At 40.7% G+C, this 19,261-nt stretch overlaps 3 protein-coding genes across 3 annotated transcripts; all 3 read left to right on the forward strand.

Moving 5' to 3' along the window:
• The first annotated feature begins 1,158 nt into the window (after positions 1-1,158).
• On the forward strand, positions 1,159-6,116 carry lnp1 (leukemia NUP98 fusion partner 1). Its single transcript, XM_030791052.1, has 4 exons — positions 1,159-1,314; positions 4,578-4,803; positions 5,282-5,382; positions 5,973-6,116. Exons 1-4 carry the CDS (start codon positions 1,159-1,161, stop codon positions 6,114-6,116), a joined length of 627 nt encoding a protein of 208 aa, XP_030646912.1.
• Positions 6,117-9,266: 3,150 nt separating this feature from the next.
• Positions 9,267-15,220, forward strand: tmem45a (transmembrane protein 45a). The gene is made up of 6 exons (XM_030791873.1): positions 9,267-9,341; positions 11,678-11,888; positions 12,134-12,346; positions 14,072-14,256; positions 14,417-14,559; positions 15,003-15,220. The coding sequence occupies exons 2-6, from the start codon at positions 11,693-11,695 to the stop codon at positions 15,097-15,099; spliced, it is 834 nt and encodes a 277-aa protein (XP_030647733.1). The 5' UTR covers positions 9,267-9,341; positions 11,678-11,692; the 3' UTR covers positions 15,100-15,220.
• Positions 15,221-16,762: 1,542 nt separating this feature from the next.
• Positions 16,763-19,201, forward strand: sft2d2a (SFT2 domain containing 2a). Its single transcript, XM_030791994.1, has 8 exons — positions 16,763-16,828; positions 17,061-17,150; positions 17,554-17,639; positions 17,858-17,939; positions 18,448-18,483; positions 18,578-18,636; positions 18,780-18,809; positions 19,150-19,201. Exons 1-8 carry the CDS (start codon positions 16,763-16,765, stop codon positions 19,199-19,201), a joined length of 501 nt encoding a protein of 166 aa, XP_030647854.1.
• The last annotated feature ends 60 nt before the right edge of the window (positions 19,202-19,261 follow it).

The raw sequence follows: 19,261 nt of genomic DNA on the forward strand, positions 1-19,261 counted from the left end.
ACGCACATACACACACAGGCTGTGTGATAGAACCTGAGATGCATTTGCATGGCTGAAATATAGGTCTTTTGTGTGTTAAGCACGTTGTCATTTTGCATGTAGAGACAGGCAGTATTAACTGTTAGTTTAAAACATTATTCGATAAGTCTTTACTGGTGGATGCTGTGGACTCCAATCCTATACTTAGCTGAGCATGCGTTTAGGCACACACATACACATGCGCGCGCACACACACACACACACACACAGACACACACACACAAACGCACACACACACATACAAACACACACTCACACTCACACACTCACAACCACTCTCACACATGCACGCATACACATGCTGCACTCCATAATTATTGACAGGTTTCATGTTTTCAGTGGAAAGTATGGGCGAAATAGAGTTTCAGTGTGTGGCAAGCAGAGCCCCCCAGGCTCTGGGCTCTGTAATGGAAAGATTAAAAGCAGTATGACCCCCTTTCACCTCCTTTCTCTCTCTCTCTCTCTGTCTCTCTCTCTATCGGTCTGTCTGTTTCTTGGTCTCATTCTCTCTCTCTTTCTCTTTCTATGTTTCTCCGTCTGTCTGTCTGTCTGTCTCTCTCTCTCTTGCATGCGCGCGCACACACACACACACACACACACACACACACACACACAGTCAGTTTGTGTTACTCCCCCCCTCCCTCCATCTGTCCCTCCCTCCCTCCCTCTGATGGTAAATAGATTAGAGGGGATTCGCTTATTTAAAGACCTGAACAAAAGCTGTGGGTGTGTATTTTTGGGGCAGCTTACAGCTACAAACTATACACACTGAGGACCTAACTGGCTCGTGGGACCTGATTACCACTAGACACCACCCTGCCCATCTCCTGGAACAGAAGCACGCCGTCTCTTCTCACACACATTCACACACACACACACACGCTCACACACTCAGGCAGCAGTTCTACCGCTCCACTGCGACCAGACTTAACTCCGGAGGAACATCTCATCAGTGGGAAACCTCGCTTTATCGTAGCCCGGAAAAGCCGACCGAGGCTCGGTTAGACGAACCGAAAAAGAAGAAGTCTGGTAGAACTCTTTTTCTGCAGGAATTTCGGAGCTCCAGTGAGCTCTACGCCGGTCATCACGCTGTCTCTCCGGCTTCTACCCGCCATTATTATGGACAATGAGGAGGACGATGATGGAAACTTCACCAAATGGATGAGTAGTTACTGGGGTCATGGAGCTGAGGAAGAGCAGGCCAAAGAGAGGAAGAGGAGTTTCAGGAGACCCACACGTGCTAAAGCCGATCGGCGTGCGTCCCTGCCATGCATGGTAAGAGCCCCAAAACCAAATGGGCAGATTGGAGGAACGCATGTGTGTATGAGTATGTGTGTGTGTGTGTGTGTTTATGGGTTGTATATATGTTTATGGGTTTTTGCAGAAGGATGTAGGGTTCAATGGTAATGCTTATGGCTGAACTCGCTATATTTTAAACTGGCCTTACAAGCCACCTTCATTACAACAGTGAAAACTCAAGGAATTTAGAGCTCTGTATGCCAGTTTAAAGCAGAGCTTGTTTCACTCATAGCATTTTGATTGAATGGCTTTTAGATTCTAGGCAACTTAATAATTTAAGATATCAAACGGCTTAAAAAATGATTATAAGTCAGAAATCCATTCATAAGTATGAAACAAAATATGATCCAATTATTACTAGATCATTCTGTTTTGAATACTTTGAGGTGAATGGAAGCCATAACATTGCCTGTGTTGCAATGGATTTAATCAAGAGGCCAATGAGAGAAAGTTTACTGACTGATCTGAGATGGCAACAAATCCACGGATAAAATCCAAATTAGTTTTGAATAAAGAACTCCTGGTGGAATACTTACGGCATGTCGTATGAAGAGATGAGAGTTTTTTCACTTGAATTTACCTCATGTTCAGAGCCATTTTATAGTTGAAATAGAGTTGGGAGCATGCAGGGGTTTCAAATAAAGTTTATCATGTGGTCCTAATTTATATTAATGTGGAAATTTGAAGCTCACTGAGAACATGTTAAGAGTTTGGAGTTTGTTGTGCTGTTTTTTACAGAGTGTGGATACATAGCTGAAATTACATAATGCCCATAGTGACAGAAACACTGAAAGTGTGAGAGGTCTACACCAGCCTTGACCTATTATCAATCAGTGCACCAGTGCCCCACACATACACACCCACATGCACACACACACACACGCACACACACACACGCACACACTCACACACAGATCAATACTTGACAAGCTACATGCATGGAGAGCACAGTGTGGTGTGTGCTAGTGTAGTGTGCTGCAGTCCTGTGTACTATTTTGAACATTTCTGATCTGTGGAGCTTAAGATGGCCAAGCTGCACTCGTACAGAAGTTTACCATTTTCTGCTTTGCATGACAGAGTGTGTGGTCACAGTTGCTAGAAGAGAACCTGAGATAAAAGTCTACAGAGATGCGAGGGGAGATCCAGTCAGAAGCCCACGGGTTAAAACCGCGGGAGCTGAGCCTTCGCATTTCATTCACCTCACTGAACAAACAAATGCAAAGTAATGGGTGCAGGTGAATTCCTAACAGACATCACTCCAGGACAAACAAAGCTCAGATGTCATTTATGATTTAACAGAACAATGATAACTGACATTTACAAATATTCAGTATTAAAAACAGCCTGCTGTTGACACAATCCAGAGATTTCTACATGTCATACATCATTTACACTTAGAAATGATTAAAACCCTTCGTATTGTTTTGCTCATTGTATTGCTTGAGCGTCTGTTTGAAAGTTAGACCTGTGATGATGAATTAATTATCAGGAACCCAGCAGGTATAAAATGATAATAATCTCCCCATACCTGGTGTTCATGCTGAGGTTTTTAGAAACGTTCCTGCACTCACCTGTGCGAGACATGTTGTTCACCTCCTATAAGACCAGTCAATCTAGTTTCATTATCCTTTCCACACTCTTACCAATAGCCAGTGAGCATTGAAAAAACAAAAACAAAACCAAAAACAGAAACAAAAACAAAAAAACCCCTAAAGATTCATGTTTTAGAATGCATACCTTTAATAATGGCAAAGTCATAGTGCAGGCCTATTGTTAGTGATCTGATGAAAACTCTTGTAAAAATTTGAGATAAAATGTATATATTGCAAGAGGTATTAAATAAATAAAAATACATCTTTTCTGTGAATACAAAGAATAATGCAAGTACATTTCCAGTTTTCACATCATTTAAAAAAAAAAAAAGAAAATGAAAATGATTTTACGAGCTGCTCTATTATGCCTGAGGCTAGATTTGTTCACACTGGTTCACAAGTAGACAAGGGGAAAAAAAGTGAACAGGAATTCACTACACGCTCAGATTCAATTTCCTTCACGCTGTTTTAATGCGTTTTCACACCTGTTCTTCTCATCCAAAAAAAACCTTATAATTCTGCCAGTGTCAGGGGAAAAGAGACAGAAATGGTACATGTCTACTCTCAAAATATCCTTTAGGAGGCAGCTGCGCTCTTTAAACAGAACAGAGAAACAGTTCTGAGAATTTTGTTTACATGAATAATTTTAACCTTGAAGCACTGAACCTGATTTCCTGACAATTGCAGATTTACTGTCAACTAGTTGAATATATATTCTATGTAATCAAACTTTTCTTTTCGATGACCCTAAACGCTGCAGTAAAAGTTGATGCATTGTTGTGTATTTGTACTTTACTGTGTTGGTCTTAAAAGATCCCCCGTTATCGCCATAGTTTTTCTATAATTTTCACTGGAAAATGTAACATTCTAAAGGCCACATAACATTCTGTACCATTCTCATACTCATTGCCTCTTCAACAAAATACACAAACTTGAACAGCTTGAGAAAACATATTTTCAGATGTGCGCTTTTGTTTCTACATGTATGTATGTCTGTCTCTCTCTTTGTGTGTGTGTGCGTGTGTATGTGCGTGTGTGTGTATGTGTAGACGTGTGCATTTGTCCAGAGCTGCCTTAATGAATGAGTTGTAACCCCAGTGAGGTTAATAGGTAAAACTCCTATAATTGGCTTGACTGAAAGCAAAAGTTCACACAAGGCTATAATGGGTCTTCAGAGAAGTCTCTTTTCACAGTGAATAGTTACCTTATATTTGTATAATGAGACAGACTTGTGAGACATGGAATAGTGATTCCGAATATTGCTCTGACGAATGTGTGAGACTTTTATGCAAGAGCAGAGTAGCACTTTAAAAATACCTTTAGGATTAGTTTCTGTAACACGGATTAAGATTTTACAAAGCTAAGTAGAGGTGAAATCCTTGACTTGATTGCTCTATTTGGAAAGCTGATTTTTCAAAGTACGAAAACAAACAAATACAAAAAAACCAAAAAAACCCACACATACAACAACAATTTATACAAAAAATGTGAAAATCTGGTTGTCGAACTGATTTATGACCATTTCAGAGATAGCAGTTGATGAAATCTTCACCACTCTCCCTCTCTTTCTGTCTCTCTACCTTTTTCCTTCTCTCCCTCTCCCTCTCTCTCTCTGTTTCTCTGCCTCTCTCTGTGTGTGTCTCTCAGTCACAGTTTGAAGCTATGCAGCTGAACCAGCTCCACGTTGCTACCATGCCTCCTGCACCCGTCCACCTGAAAACACGGGAGGAGAAAGAGATCAGGTCTCACCCTCGTGTCCGTCGCGTCTCCTCTGATGACAACGGTCGCACTAAGTCCTCCGCAGAAAACCGCATCACCCCCATCCCAGAACTGACCGAATCATTCGAGCGCAGGCTACGCATCCACAACCAGAGAATGTCTCTCCCTGGGGAAGATTCCCTCTCAGAATCTCGCGGAATGCACAAGTTCTTCCTCAATGTAAGGCTTCTGCCTGTTCTTCGTAACTCTCCCTTTTTCAAGATAGCAAAACATGTAGGATACAGGATCTTTCTAGGATACACACATAAACCATTGCTGATTGCTCATGTGTAGAAACAGCTTAGAGGGCAGTAGGGACGGATGGGCATTTTACTAGAAAAAGAGAGAGAGAAAGATATATGGAAAGAGGACAGAGAACAAGAGAGAGATACAGAGCGAGAAAGATGGGGGGGGTACTTTCTCTAACTGATGTTGATGCAGTCCAAAAAACACTTGATTCCTGGGAACAGCGTGATTCATATACCAGGACAAACAAGCAAAAGCGCAGTAGTAAAGTTAATATTTCCTGCTCTCTGATCAGCTTTAATTTGTAAAGCTTCTGTTATGACAGTTTTGCACATTGTATGTTTTGTAGGGTGACGCAGATAACCACTGTCTGATATGTCGTGACAACGTTCGAGGTGGTGGAGGAGGAATGCAGGAGCTCCATTGCTCACATCGATTCCACAAGGAGGTAAAAATATCATTTACTGTGGATTACCCATGAGTGGATCAGCTATTGCATGTACGGTCGTCTGTTTTTATAGCTTGCGCATACCTTGTAAAATCCATTGGGCCCGTGTGTCTGTGGTTTAGCCTCTTGTGGTATTGTGTGGATCAAGTCTGTGGATATAAATATCCAAAAAATTGGGAATCTCATGGTCTTAAAAAGTACCAAAATATTTCTTTAGGTTGTGTGAGCGTGTGTGCATGTGCAGGACTGTGTGTGTATGTGTGATGGTGTGGCTCTTGGTCCATGCTTGCCTCTCGTTGGATATTCTGCAAGTGTTGCATCACCTGAGGTGGTAGCAATAAACAGAACAGACAGGGTACAGTTACATATCTTCCTTTGCATGACCCAGTGAAAGGCATCAAGAAGCGTAACGCTATTTGGCACAGACCAGCAAGTGATTATATCGCTAATGCATGCACTAATTAGCATGGCGAAATCCTGAACCGAAGAGGTCTGCTTGTCTACGTATTCTGCCTAACTGCATGGCATTTCGTTGGGACTTTTGACATTTGGATTCTCAAGTACTTGTCTCTAATTGATCGGTCAATAAGGGGAGGAGGCCGGATCAGGGGCTGCGTCCCCGCAGTGGGAGTTCTGCGGCCGCATGCGAACGCCGGAAGGAAGTGCCGTTCTGCGCTGGACAAGAGGAGCATCGTATGCCTCGTCGTCAACTCTCGCTACGCAGGCAACGCTAACGTGTCGCTATGGGAACACCTTGAGCAGGAAATACCCTCACCGATCGTCTAGATACAACATCACAGACTTTCATAGCCAAATACCACTCCGAGAACTCTTTGACCCATTAGAGGTTCTAAGGCATATATTATCTTTAATTCTCCAGTTAAGGATCCAGCTAGCATCAGTAGCCTCAGTACTGTTTATCTGGAACCACAGGATTAAACTGGAGAGTCGTTAGGACAAATTTCAGAGTTTACCACAGTACCTCCATCTTATCTCTGTTTAACATTTTATTGTTTGGAGAGCGTGCAGTAAAGATGAACAGCAATGAGAGATCATATACTGCATGTGTCTCATAACAATGTTTATAATATTCAGTCTCCTTGTTGAATTTGTGAGTCCTATTTGGTGGTTCATAGTAATATTTCAGTTCAGGGTATCCAGTACATGAAGAAAACCTTACAGATTTACAAATAATCTAGTAACAGCATTTCTATCTTTTTGATATCCTGAGCATTTTAAACTTTTTTTTTTGTAGTCGTTGATTAGAACATTTGATCGACATATGAGCAAAGTCAATTATGTGTGAATTATCTGTGTCCATGGACGGTAGTTTCTGTGTTACTAAAACAAATCCACAAATATCCCTCAAAAAAAGGATGAGGGTAGTTAATCTATTTCTTTCTTGTCTTACCACATTTTGTATCTTCAGAACTGCATTATGAACAAATCTTTCTCTGGTCAAAATAGAAAACTGTAACAATTACTCAGTGTCAAAGGTCAGTGCCATATTACGGCAAGAGCTTTTTAGCACATGAATGCTAGAAACACTCGTCTGCAGTTAGCATTTGAAGTCATGTTAATGCCAATTACCGGCTAAACATCAAACCGTTTCTTTGGCACACAAGCAATGTTTTAAGATGATTCAGTATTTTTTTGTGAATCAGCAGTGGTCAAATACACTCCTCCATGTCTTTGACTGATCCCTCTGTGTGATGGCCTTGCTTTCTTTCAGTGCATTGAAGAGTGGCTTTGGAAGAAGCGGTCATGTCCTACGTGTCGTGTCCAGGTGGCCATGCCTGAACCCCTCTACTGGTCTTCTGCACGTGTCCAGTTTCCTTGACAACTTCCTTAAAATCATCCCTGCGTACCCTCCCCCATCTCTGCATGTGGTGGACTGGTCCACTCCCCCCTCTTCATACTGTGGCAACACCATGGTTCATCCCATTTTCCCGGTTGTGTCTGTCTGGAGAGAGAGACAAGTACAAAAACGTTTTTTTTTTTCACCCTTTACTCTCTGTTTCAGCATGTCATCTCCCTCCTTCTCCCTCTCTGTCTCTCCCTCACCCTCTTTGTCTGTCTTCGTGGTCTTATGGGGCTCTATCCTGTGGGGGAGGGTGAGAATAGAATCCATTAGTATTCTATTATCATTCCACCTGTAAGTCTTTCTGTGGACCACAGTAGCAAAAGAAGAAAGATGGTGTCAAGCACTTTTGTCAAACAACTTTCTCTTGCTGCCCACTTACAGTAACTCAATGATTCAGTAAATTTGCCAGTGTTCCATTTTGCCAGAGAGCGACAAATTGAGTCAAAGACTGTACAGACACTCTTGTAATAAAATTAACAGATTGAATACAGATTGTATATGATGTTTAATTGAACCCTCTACTACTGAAACCCATGATATTCAACATGCCAAATTAACTGACTGAGAGTTTACACACTTAGGTTAAGGGCATTGTTACTTTTTCCCTTTGTACAGAATTGTAAGTTTGTAGGTTCCGAATTCTGATAAATTGGTAACGATTGTCAGTGGAATTCTGTTGATTTCTGAACAATCGTAGATGAAATTGTCTGTATTGGTTTTCATGCGTTGTTATGGTTTGATGTACAGTATTCTTCCATTTAACCAGTACAGTATCAGTTCTTTGTGTGATGTATGGCATTGGTGCCAGTGTAGAATGGTACCTCTGGTGCCAAATGGTCAATGTAATCCAATTATAAAGATTTTCATTCTCAGACTGACCTACTGAAAAATTTTGCAAATCATCTGTCAAAATCAAGGGCAATAAAGTTAATGTTAACCTTTTGCCACTTCAGTCCATTTTCTGTGCAAATGTATATGGCTTACAGGCCTGCCTTCTTTTTCATCTCCTTTTCCTTTTCTTCTTCGTGAAAATAGCAGTATTGGTAATAGTCAGTTTTTTAAAACATGAGAATTTACGGTGAAACATTCCTCCAAAATTTTACTCAGAATATAGGAGAAAAATATGTAAAAACCAATTTACAGTACAGCTGCACAACAGCTGGGCACACAGAGGAGCGAGAGACGGAATAAATCAAACTGGGTTGGGTTCCTTCTTAGTAGGCTACGGTTCAGCCATATGAACCTAGCGATTCTCTCCTAGTCATAAAACTCATTTCCCAGTGTGTACTACCCTGGATGTTGAAAAGAACGTGACAAGGTGCACGTAGAAGTCTTTGTTTTGATCCCGCCCTCGCAGTTATAAAGCCTGCGTTTCAACAGAGAATTTAATTATAGCTATTCACTAAAATATTTTTCTCTCCGACGCCGAGGTAACTACCGCGACTTCCTTTTAGTTGTATATATTACGCATCAAGACGAAAAAGAGGATAACTGGGCTGTAGCAAAGTTCTAAAGTGTTTAAAGAGCGACCGACAAATTAGGCTATCAAAATATTTGCACGGTTTAGGAGAGAAGGGAACAAATAAACTGACTATAAACGTGTTTTTTCTGAACATGAGCTCTCTGATGCTTCGGAAAAATAATGATAGAAAACTGTATTATTTAACTATCCCACCGCTTTAAAAAGCAGCGGTTTTCTGATGTTTTCCTAGTTCGATCCAGCAGGCGGAGAAAAAGTGCACACGTGGAATTTCTCTGAGTGCCTGACTGAAAGGGGTTTTAACCAATCAAAATCAAAGTAGATGACGTTAATTCACAAATCCAACCAATCTTTGATCTTTTGGGGAAGGTTTCCCTCAAATCCTAAAAAGTTCTCTGTGTGCGTTAATCCAGTTGTGAAGCAGTTGTGGCAGGACAAGCCTATGAAGACAACCAAGCAGCGGATCGGTCTGTTTTTTTTTTCTCGCTATAGAAATTAGCAGTTTGGACACTATTATTCGTAAACTCTCAAGAGTTGTAAATGTAAATGCGGGAATGCAAGAAGAAAGGCGACTTTAAAGTCAGATTTTGTTGATATTTGCCATCAATCGCTAAGGTAAGATAAATTATGGGTTTTTTTCGTGGTAGGAAAATCACACCGTTTTTGCCCAGTTCCTGTGTTGTAAATCTAGTCTAAATAAATAAAAAGAACAATTCAAATAAAATGATGTTCCATGTAATGTGGTTTACTAAAATTTTTTAAGTATATATAATATCCAGTATATTCAATATTTGTTAAATTTGACAATTTACACATTTAAATATTTTCAGTGACATTATTAAAGATATTAAACTGTCACCTCCACGACTGAGGTCGAGACGATTGCTTCTGTCGTTCACCAGAGATAGCGTGGAAAACTAAATTTCAAAAACATCTGCTCCAAACAGTAAAGGATTATCTGAACAACCTTTTGTAACTTCTAAAGACTATTTGAGTAAGCTGTTGTTGTTGTAAAACTAACGGTTTTCTTGTCATCTTTTGCCTTTGTAACACCCAGTACTTCGCTGATATATGGTTAATCTTTTTCCGTGAATGCCATGGGATTTAGAGCAGTTCCTGCTACTATACAATCATATATAGTCACTGAGCATTCCTTTTAAACACAGTCATATATGTTCTCTTTTTGACAGCGTACAGCTCGTGCAGAGAAGGGAATTCCAGTAATTTTATCGAGGCTTCCTGACATAAAGCGACATTTCGGTCGTAGCATTTCACACCCTCTTGTCAGGACATGATATGTATTTATGCAAACTAGAGTGGCCATCAACAAAACACTTCAGTTCCAACCAATCAGACAGTTTGTTTGTTGCTCGCTATTGAAGTGACACTTTAGGGGCAACAGCTCATCACCATGGCAATGGAGCTCCTGGCTTCTGTATTTATACCAGGATGGAAGATGTGTTGAAAAAAGCTTCTTTTTCACTGAAATGGCAGAGAGGCAGATTATTACAGCCTCTCGTGAGTGTTAAATCTGAGACTAAATATAGAATGACAAGAAATAATAATGAAATTAGAAATAAGTTACTCTTGCTGCTTCTACATTTAGTCTAGTTTGTTCTAATAGTTTTCATTATATGGTGCATTTTCAAAAACACTCTCTCTTCAGGATACAGTTACTTAAACAATGAATTATTTGCTTGATTAAGTAAATTTGAGTGACTGATATTTCGTGATATGGACAAGGACTGTTAAAAAACCATTAAAACCAGCTAGAGAACAGTTCAGCAGTGGCAAAAATGCTTCTGCTGTCAGTGTGGAGTTTGTGGAAGCTCTTGAATACTGTATTGATGAAAAGTAATAATTTGGTGGTTAATTATTATAAGGATGGACAGACAGAATAACAGGAGGAAGTAAAACAAGGAAGAACAGGAGTGATATTGTTCAGCAATAACAGATAAAAATGTTCAGTGAGAGGGCAGTATAGTTAATCTAGACACATTATTTTGTAAATGTGACATTGGTTATGACAGCTAATAATAATTCAATGAGGCTTTCGACTGGCAGCTTTGACCGCAGGCTGTGGCCTAGATGGGTGGGGCCCAAATCAGTTCTTGACTTTGTGTGAAAACGTTGACTTTCCTATAGCCTTGGAACAGATTTCATTCAGTTAAACAATTTCTAATGGTTTCCCCATTGTTAAATTGTATGGGGAGAATTCATTACATTTCACCGTGTTAATCATGTGAGAGGTTGTTTGTGCTATAGCCCCAAATTCAAAAGACAGTTTTAAGGAATTTCTGCTATTTAAATGAACAGATTTAGACATAGTCCAAAAAAAAAATGAACATGGCAAAAACAGAGAAAAACATTTGATCTGTTTGTGTGTGTGATCATACACACACACACACACACACACGCACACTTTTTGAACCAAAATCAGCTGCATGGTCATTGTTGATACACTTGTCTACTCTGATTGCTCTATTACACTGTAATCACAAACAGTCTTCCATTGTGTACTGTTGTGTACCTTGGAGTTCTTCACCACTGTTCTTTCCTGTTTGTCTTCTTGGCACATGACTGGCCACGGTGTTTGGCAACAGCCAGACAGCACGGGAAGGGGACTTAGATATGCTTGGAAAAAACAAAATCAGCATGGCTTGTCTGCTGGACCTTTCAAAAAAGTCACCCTTGTGTAACAAAACTACTTCTTAACTTTTCACAGCTTCTGCACCTGCACAGTCTGGAGATTTTTGCAGAGATACGACACACGTTTGTTTGGCTTGCTTTACAATTCAATATTTGTGCTCTAATCTGAGAAAGTGAAACTGCGCACTAACATCCTTTCATATCATACATGGAACAGTAAATTAGCAAAAAATATTAAAAGAAGAAGTAGAGAGATTTATCCGTTATTCTTTGATGAGACGTTATTTTCCTTTTATTTCTAGTGGCAGCAAGACATCATGGGAAATTTTAAGGGCCATGCATTGCCTGGGAGCTTCTTCTTGATCAGTGGTCTTTGGTGGGCAGGGAAGTACTCGCTCTGGTACGCCACCCGCAGGAACAAAAGTGCTGGTGCAGGCAGACTCACAACACGGGCAACACAGAGACGTGTGGAGATTTTCGAAGGGGCCGTCATGGTGTCTTTCTCTGTGATTGGTGAGTAGCAAATGCACACACACACTCACGTGCATACACACACACACTCACACGCACACACACGCACACACACACACGATGAAATTACAGCCTGTGTGACATATTTTATGCCTTTCAGTTCATTATATTAAATTACAACTGAAATGAAACTTATGAACTGACAGGTGTAACTGAAATTCACATAAAATACCATAACATCATATTAATTGTAGTACACATCTCTGCTAATTTGCTCTTTTGCTCAGGCATGCTTGCGGAGCAGTTTGTGCCCGATGGGCCTAAACTGCGTCTTTATGACTACACCGAACAACACTGGGACCGGCTCATGAACTGGCAACATGCCACCATGTACTTGTTCTTCTGCCTGGCTGGGATTACCATCCTCATCGTGCACTCTACAGACTCCGCCCCCTTCGGCCTGGACCGTTTCCTTCTGGGCATTGCCTTTTTCAATGAAGGTGATTCATGTCTCTGACTCAGGAATGCTAATATAAGATTCTGAGGGGGTCCAGAGAGGGTAAGACAAAGTTCTGGTTCAAGAGTTAGAGAGGGTTCTGACCAGAGAGGGTGAAGCAGGGATCTGATGTGGTAACAGTTAGACAAGGTTCAGATTCATTTGACTCTGTATAGCTTCCACTGACCCCTGGACACAATGCACAAAATATGAAATCTAACGCATTCACTCTAGAACTGCCCTTGTCACGTCCCCTCTCTTATCTCCTGGCATCCTTACAGAGCTCTGTACGTGTGTGTGTGTGTGTGTGGTGTGTGTGTGTGGTGTGTGTGTGTGAAAGTCTGAGTGTACTTCACAAACAAACGCAAAGACAGCACGTGTGTAAGGACAGGTATGGGTGTGCAACTATATCTGTACCAGTCTGTGAGTACCCTGGAGACTGTGTTAATACCACTCAGTACCTGGGTAACCATGTGAGTGTTAGCCGACTGCTCTGAGTGAGTGAGCGTATCAGTGTCTGTATAAAACCAACCTACTGTCAGTATTAGTACATGGGTCAGTGTTAATGCACAGTGTACAATTTAATTTACAATTTAGCATTTAGCAGACGCTTTTAGCCAAAGCGACTTACAGTCAGTACATCAGTCAGATTCCTAATACCTCATAAGCATACATCGCTAAAAAGACTGGGCGTCGATTTACTCCTTCGTATTGCGCCCTGGAATTCTTAGACAAACATAGATACAAGACAAGGTTTTTTTTGTTTTGTTTTTTTTTGTAGGGGGTTAGGCTTAGGGGGATAGGTGGGTTCTGAAGAGGTGGGTTTTCAGTCTCTTGCGGAAGATGGTGAGGGATTCCGCAGTCCTAACTGTATGAGGGAGGTCGTTCCACCACCTCGGGGCAATGGCAGAGAAAAGGCGTGGTCGGGAGGAGCGGCTGCCGGGTTCCCGAAGTGAGGGGACCGTCAGCTGACCAGAGGTCGTAGAGTGGAGGGTTCTAGTAGTGGTATATGGAGTTATTAGGGACTGAAGGTATGATGGGGCGGAGCCTCTTGTTGCCTGGTAGGCCAGTACCAGTGTCTTGAATTGGATGCGGGCAGCTACCGGAAGCCAGTGGAGCGCAGTAAGGAATGGAGTGACATGAGAGTGCTTAGGGGGGTTGAAGACCAGGCGTGCAGCGGCATTCTGCACAAGCTGGAGCGGCCTGATGGCGCAGGTCGGCAAGCCAGCCAGTAGGACATTGCAGTAGTCCAGGCGGGAGATGACAAGCGCTTGGACCAGGAGCTGGGTCGCCTGTAGTGTGAGGAATGGGCGGATTCTCCTGATATTGTATAGGGAGAATCTGCAGGATCGAGTGATTGCCGCGATGTGACCGGAGTAGGTTAGCTGGTTGTCCAGGGTTACGCCTAGGTTTTTGGCTGCTGTGGTGGGGAACACCACAGATCCCTCGAGGGTGATTGCAATGTCAATCGTTGGGGAGTTCTTTGCAGGAAAGAACAGAAGCTCAGTTTTCTCCAGGTTGAGTTTGAGGTGCTTAGCAGACATCCAGGAGGCAATGTCAGCTAAGCAGGCTGCGATGCGAGGCTGAACCTGAGAGTCAGACAGTCAGACAGAGAGCTGTTGATCAAGGATGAGATGAAGGGCAGAAGGTCATCCGAGATGGCCTGAAAGAGAGGGGAGGGGATGGGGTGTGCACATGAATTTACACACAGTCTGTGTGTGTCTTTTAGGCTTCTTATTCCTTTACCACCTCCATGGCAGAGACATGCTGGACGTCCACGTTCACCAGCTGCTGCTCTATGCCACCTTTGGAGGGGCTTTGACCTGCATGCTGGAGGTCTTTCACCGAGGAAACATCCTCCTGGAGCTTCTACGAGGGACACTCAGTCTGTTACAGGGCAGCTGGTTCTGGCAGGTCAGGACTTGTGTGTATTTGTGTGTGTGTGTGTGAGTGTGTGTGTATCTATGCAATAGACGCAATGAAGCCGTCCCCTCTGTCTTTCAGCCCTGTTCCCACTCACTTTCCTGTGTCTTTCAGCCCTGTTCCCACTCACTTTACTGTGTCTGTGCCTTAGATCGGTTTTGTGCTGTACCCTCCCAGTGGCCAACTCTGGGATCTGAAAAACCACAACAACATGATGTTCATCACCATGTGTTACTGCTGGCACTTGGCCTTCGCCTTGCTCACTGTTGCCGTGGTCTACAGCACTGTGATCTGGTGAGAACACGAGTCCATTATCGACAATTAATAGTCTTTCCCAATTTATTCTTAAGGACCTTCCTGCCATCAGTTTTTATTATCAGTCCAACACTGATGTGTTCATTTTAATTGAAATGAAAGATGTTTAGGACCTGCAGCCTTGTTAAAACAAAATAACAAACGCTGGCATACTTAAATAAGGCCCATCGCTGTACAATTACGTGTTATATTGTCCTACATCATGTACTGGTATACATACAACCTACATATTATGAATTCCATATGCCTTAGGTCCTGGTGCAATATTCTATTTATAACCTTTACATATACGTGTCAGTGGTGACAAGGTGACTGTGACCTTGAGTGTACTTACAGTACCACTGTAAACAGTCATAAATGAGGTATATTCAAGCATCTGATCAATGATTATTGATATCTGCCCACCCCTCCTTTCCCAACAGTGTGGTACGGTCCAGGCTGAGGAGAATGCCACCAATGGAAATGGGCTTACTGAAACCTAGAGAAAGGGAGGGGGAGTCAGAGGATGAGATCCTATAAGAGTGTGTATTGGTGTATTAACCTTCTCTGCTCACTCATCTAACCTCACATGGAAATGATTCCTCTCATTCCGTAGTACTGTCTATCTCTTTCCCTTCATCATTCCATTTCTTTTCCTCTCTTTACATTTCTTCTCTAATTTCCTCTAACATCTGCCCTTCTGTTTTCAACACTGTCTTTATCTCCTTCAATCCTACACTCCCTTAATCTTGCATCAACTTTGCATCAAGACAGTAAAACTTAAAAATGCATAGTTTATTTAGTTTTTTTGTTCTTCTATAGTTCAATATGTTTAATTTCATTAAATTGTTGTATGATAAAACAATTCATTATGCGTTGTTAATCATTTTCCTGCCCTCTCTTTTTATGCTATGGGCCATATTAACAATTTCACTTATACAACCCTGAAATGTCACCAGTGCCTTGACTGTTTGTAGCTGTTGAATCGAATGCTTGATGTGACTGTGTACTGAACCTCTGAGATCAGTAACTGAGTGTGGGATTTGTCTGTGTAAACATTTTGACTGAAATTAATACTTATATCTGAGTTCCTTATGCCAAAGACCAGGGTTTTACTGAATGGAAAACCAGAAATATAGTTATATGTTTTGAAGTTATATCTTTTTCTATACAGAGAATTGGATACTGAAGCGTTTCAGATTATACGTGTTGTCAAAAATGCTTTCTCATATCCAGTGTGTTTTCAATGGAATCATGACAGAACTGTGCAGATAAATTATTTTCAAGTGCATTTTTAAGACTGAAGAATTAGAGCACTATCATTAGTTTAAATATTTAATGTTCACATTCAAGCTTGAGGTTATATGAAATGATACACTCTAAGCAGTGTGCAGTAATAATTTCATTGTTGTAAAGACAGTCAAATTGTATTGTCTTGATCATTTCTCATTGTTTATTTATAAATGTGTTAAGCCAAACTGTCACTGTGAGATTTCATAAAGGAACAGTGCAATCTAGGTAAAATCTTGAATCACTACATATAAGTGTAGGTATATTTATTGATGTGTATGATTTAATCTGTTAATTTCTGACTTATTAATGATAATGCTGTTATTACATATGAACTGCTCACTTGTCAGTCAGTGTGTTAGGAAAAACAGTATGTGCATGATATTTTTCAATGTAACACCCCTGTACATACCATAAGGTAATCTTGCATGTGCATATTCATTGTTTTAATAAACTATTTTTAAAAAAAGAAGAAATCGCCTTCATGCTATCTCATCAGATTACAGTGTTGACATTCTGTTAAAATAAACTGTTTTTGTGACTTGACTACAGCAACGTTTCTGGTCGTCGAAGCTCACAATTCTACACGATTTTTGTTTCTTTCTCTTTTGTTTGCGCACACCTTCAGGCAATGAAATGCTTTGACCAAAAAGCGGAACCTCTTGGAGCATCATTGACAAACTGGATTTAATTGTCATAAAACAAAGAAATTATACGAACTCTCGCTTGCCATACTCACGGTATGCCAAACGCGACGCTGCTTCCCTCGCACTCTTATGTGGGATGCGCCCGTCATTCAGGTAAAGTTTGTGTGGCGTCATTTCACCTGCCTAAAGACCAATGAAAAGTCAGTCTCTTCACGCTGTTCCAAGGAAATCAGTGCTCTGAAGACTAAGCATATATATTCATAGAAATGGACAAACTCAGGTCGGTTTTAGGTGGGAATGACGGAGGTGGTAGCTCTCGGAACATTTTACAGGTAAATTTGCGTTAAGATAGGAATAAATCATTTGAACTTTTTATTTTCTGTCCGTCAGCCCGGTGCGTAAACTCAAGTGCAAATTATAATTTTGAAAAACGAATCTATTAGAGAAGCACCAGTTTTGCGCAGGCTTGTGCAAATTTCGGCGTTTGTGTAGTTTCTACAACTTTTCTCGAAGTATAAAGACTATTCTCAGAGTCCAACACTTTCCTTGAATCGTTTGATACAGGCGGCAGATGAAGCCTCCACTCTCGGATGGGGCACGCGAGTGAAAGGATTCCTTGTTTGTATGGTCATTGGAATTGTATGCTCAGTGTTGGTAAGTGTGTATTCCTTGAGATTTACTACAGCTTTATTGTCAAGTATTACCGTAGGCCTACCTAAAGTTATACAGTTTATATACATCGACACTTTAACTTCCTGGTTCTCAAAAAGAGAGTAAAAAGGATTGAATGACAGTGACGAAGAGGCTGGATAAGCAGCGGAGTCACCGGTTTGACTTGCTTTTCGGAATGTCATTACTGTTGGTACGCATTGTTTATGGTAGCAGCAGTTCCTCCACGTGTACAGCGCAGCAGTCGCGAAGACCTCACTTTTCCCTCACAACGATTTTTATTATCTTTAAAGTTATTTTGCCATCATGAACACAAATTTTTCTCTGTTTAAAGACAATAACATGCATTTATTGTAAGTTTGTTTTTACCTCTTCTTTGCTGCTGTAGGGAGTGTGTTGCCTGTTTATCCCCAAAATTGGTTTAATTCTGTTTATCGTGTTTTACACATTCGGGAATATTTGCTCCCTTGCCAGGTGAGTCTTATCATTACATTATGTCTCATCATTTAATCACAATGAACCTGACGACTGAGAAGTCGGTCAGCGTTTGCTTATGATACGAAAGTGTTAACAAATATTTTTTTTAGATCTAAGTAGGCATAAGCGAACCTTCAAACTGTGACTGTCAATGTCATTATATTCGTGCAAGACGATTGACAGTATGTTTGACTGACATCGTGTGATGTTCACAGCACCATGTTTCTGATGGGACCAGTGAAACAACTGAAGAGGATGTGTGATAAGACCAGAGCATTTGCCACTGTTGTCATGATTGTGAGTTCACTCTAATTTTGATTTAACTTTGATTAACATGTTTATATTATCACTGTAAACCTCATTCTGGGTATATACACCAGATTAATACATTCACCCGGGTTGTAAAATTCCATCTGACTAAAATGAAGAATCATTAGTTTGGACTGTGAGAGCAGATACACTTTCAGGAAATCAAGTGCATGTTTGGACAGAGTCTTGGCTCTTTGACCGTTATGATTGTGGCTTGTGATTCTCTCTGGCGAATAAACAGCATTTCAGCGATATTAAATTAATTCGTTATATTGAGAGAAATTATTTAATGGAGTCAGATGATCTTAATCCCAGTTTGCTGAGAGACCCCTTTCAGAATCAACAGATTAAAAAAAATGCAATCTAAGTGCCATAGTGCACCAGATATTTATGTCTGCATATATGTATATGTATGTAAGTATGTAAACCTATTAATCTCTTACACCTGTGTTCTTTCTTTTAATTTGTAATTGTTTCTGCTCTTTCTTTTCTTTAGACATGTCTTGTGTTGACTCTCTGTGGAGCCTTTTGGGTAAGTGTGGCATTTAATTACAGTCAAGAGCTGTGAAATGCGCTGAGATGGTTTGTTTGGCTCATTCACTAATGAGGCGTCTTTTATTTCACAGTGGAAGATCTTTGGTCTTACTTTGCTGTTTGTCATTTTACAAGTCATTGCATTTGCATGGTGAGTACAATAAAACAATTTACTACCAAAAGCTTATTTTACATATTAAAATATTATTCATGCCTTGTGATTCCTAAATATAGCAAATGCATGTTCACTACATTTATTTAAGCTCATTATTTTATAATATTTTTTTCTTGTAGGTATGGTTTATCATACATCCCATTTGCAAGGTTCGTTGCTGTTTCGTTTTTATTAAAACTTGTCTTTGGGTCTTTTAACAGCTTTTAGGTTTGTGCATGAGATCCTAAAAGTGACTGAGTCTTCACAATGAAAGTCAAATACAGAACATCCCTCACAAACTTTAAATGTGCTATGCCTTTTCTGTTGAATGAGTGGATCAGAATGGGGGGTAGATGGTAGGAAGAGATTGCTGAGTGCAGTATAGAATGTATGTGTTTTGTTTCTTTTACTCACACCTGACATTTAACACTTTCAGTCATGCTTATGCCGTTTGCAAGTGCTGTTTTTTTTTAAATAATATCTCTCCCTTTCTGTGTGTTTTTTTTCCAGAGATGCTGTACTGAAGTTTTTCTCCATGATGTGTTCCATGTGTATGAAGTGAAGAGCATGAGATGTACTTCAGTCTCCTATAAAGGAATCCGCTGGTTTAGGGATCTGCTGC

Source organism: Chanos chanos, chromosome 14 (genome assembly GCF_902362185.1).
Source record: "Chanos chanos chromosome 14, fChaCha1.1, whole genome shotgun sequence".
In the NCBI taxonomy this organism is placed as follows: Eukaryota; Metazoa; Chordata; class Actinopteri; order Gonorynchiformes; family Chanidae; genus Chanos; species Chanos chanos.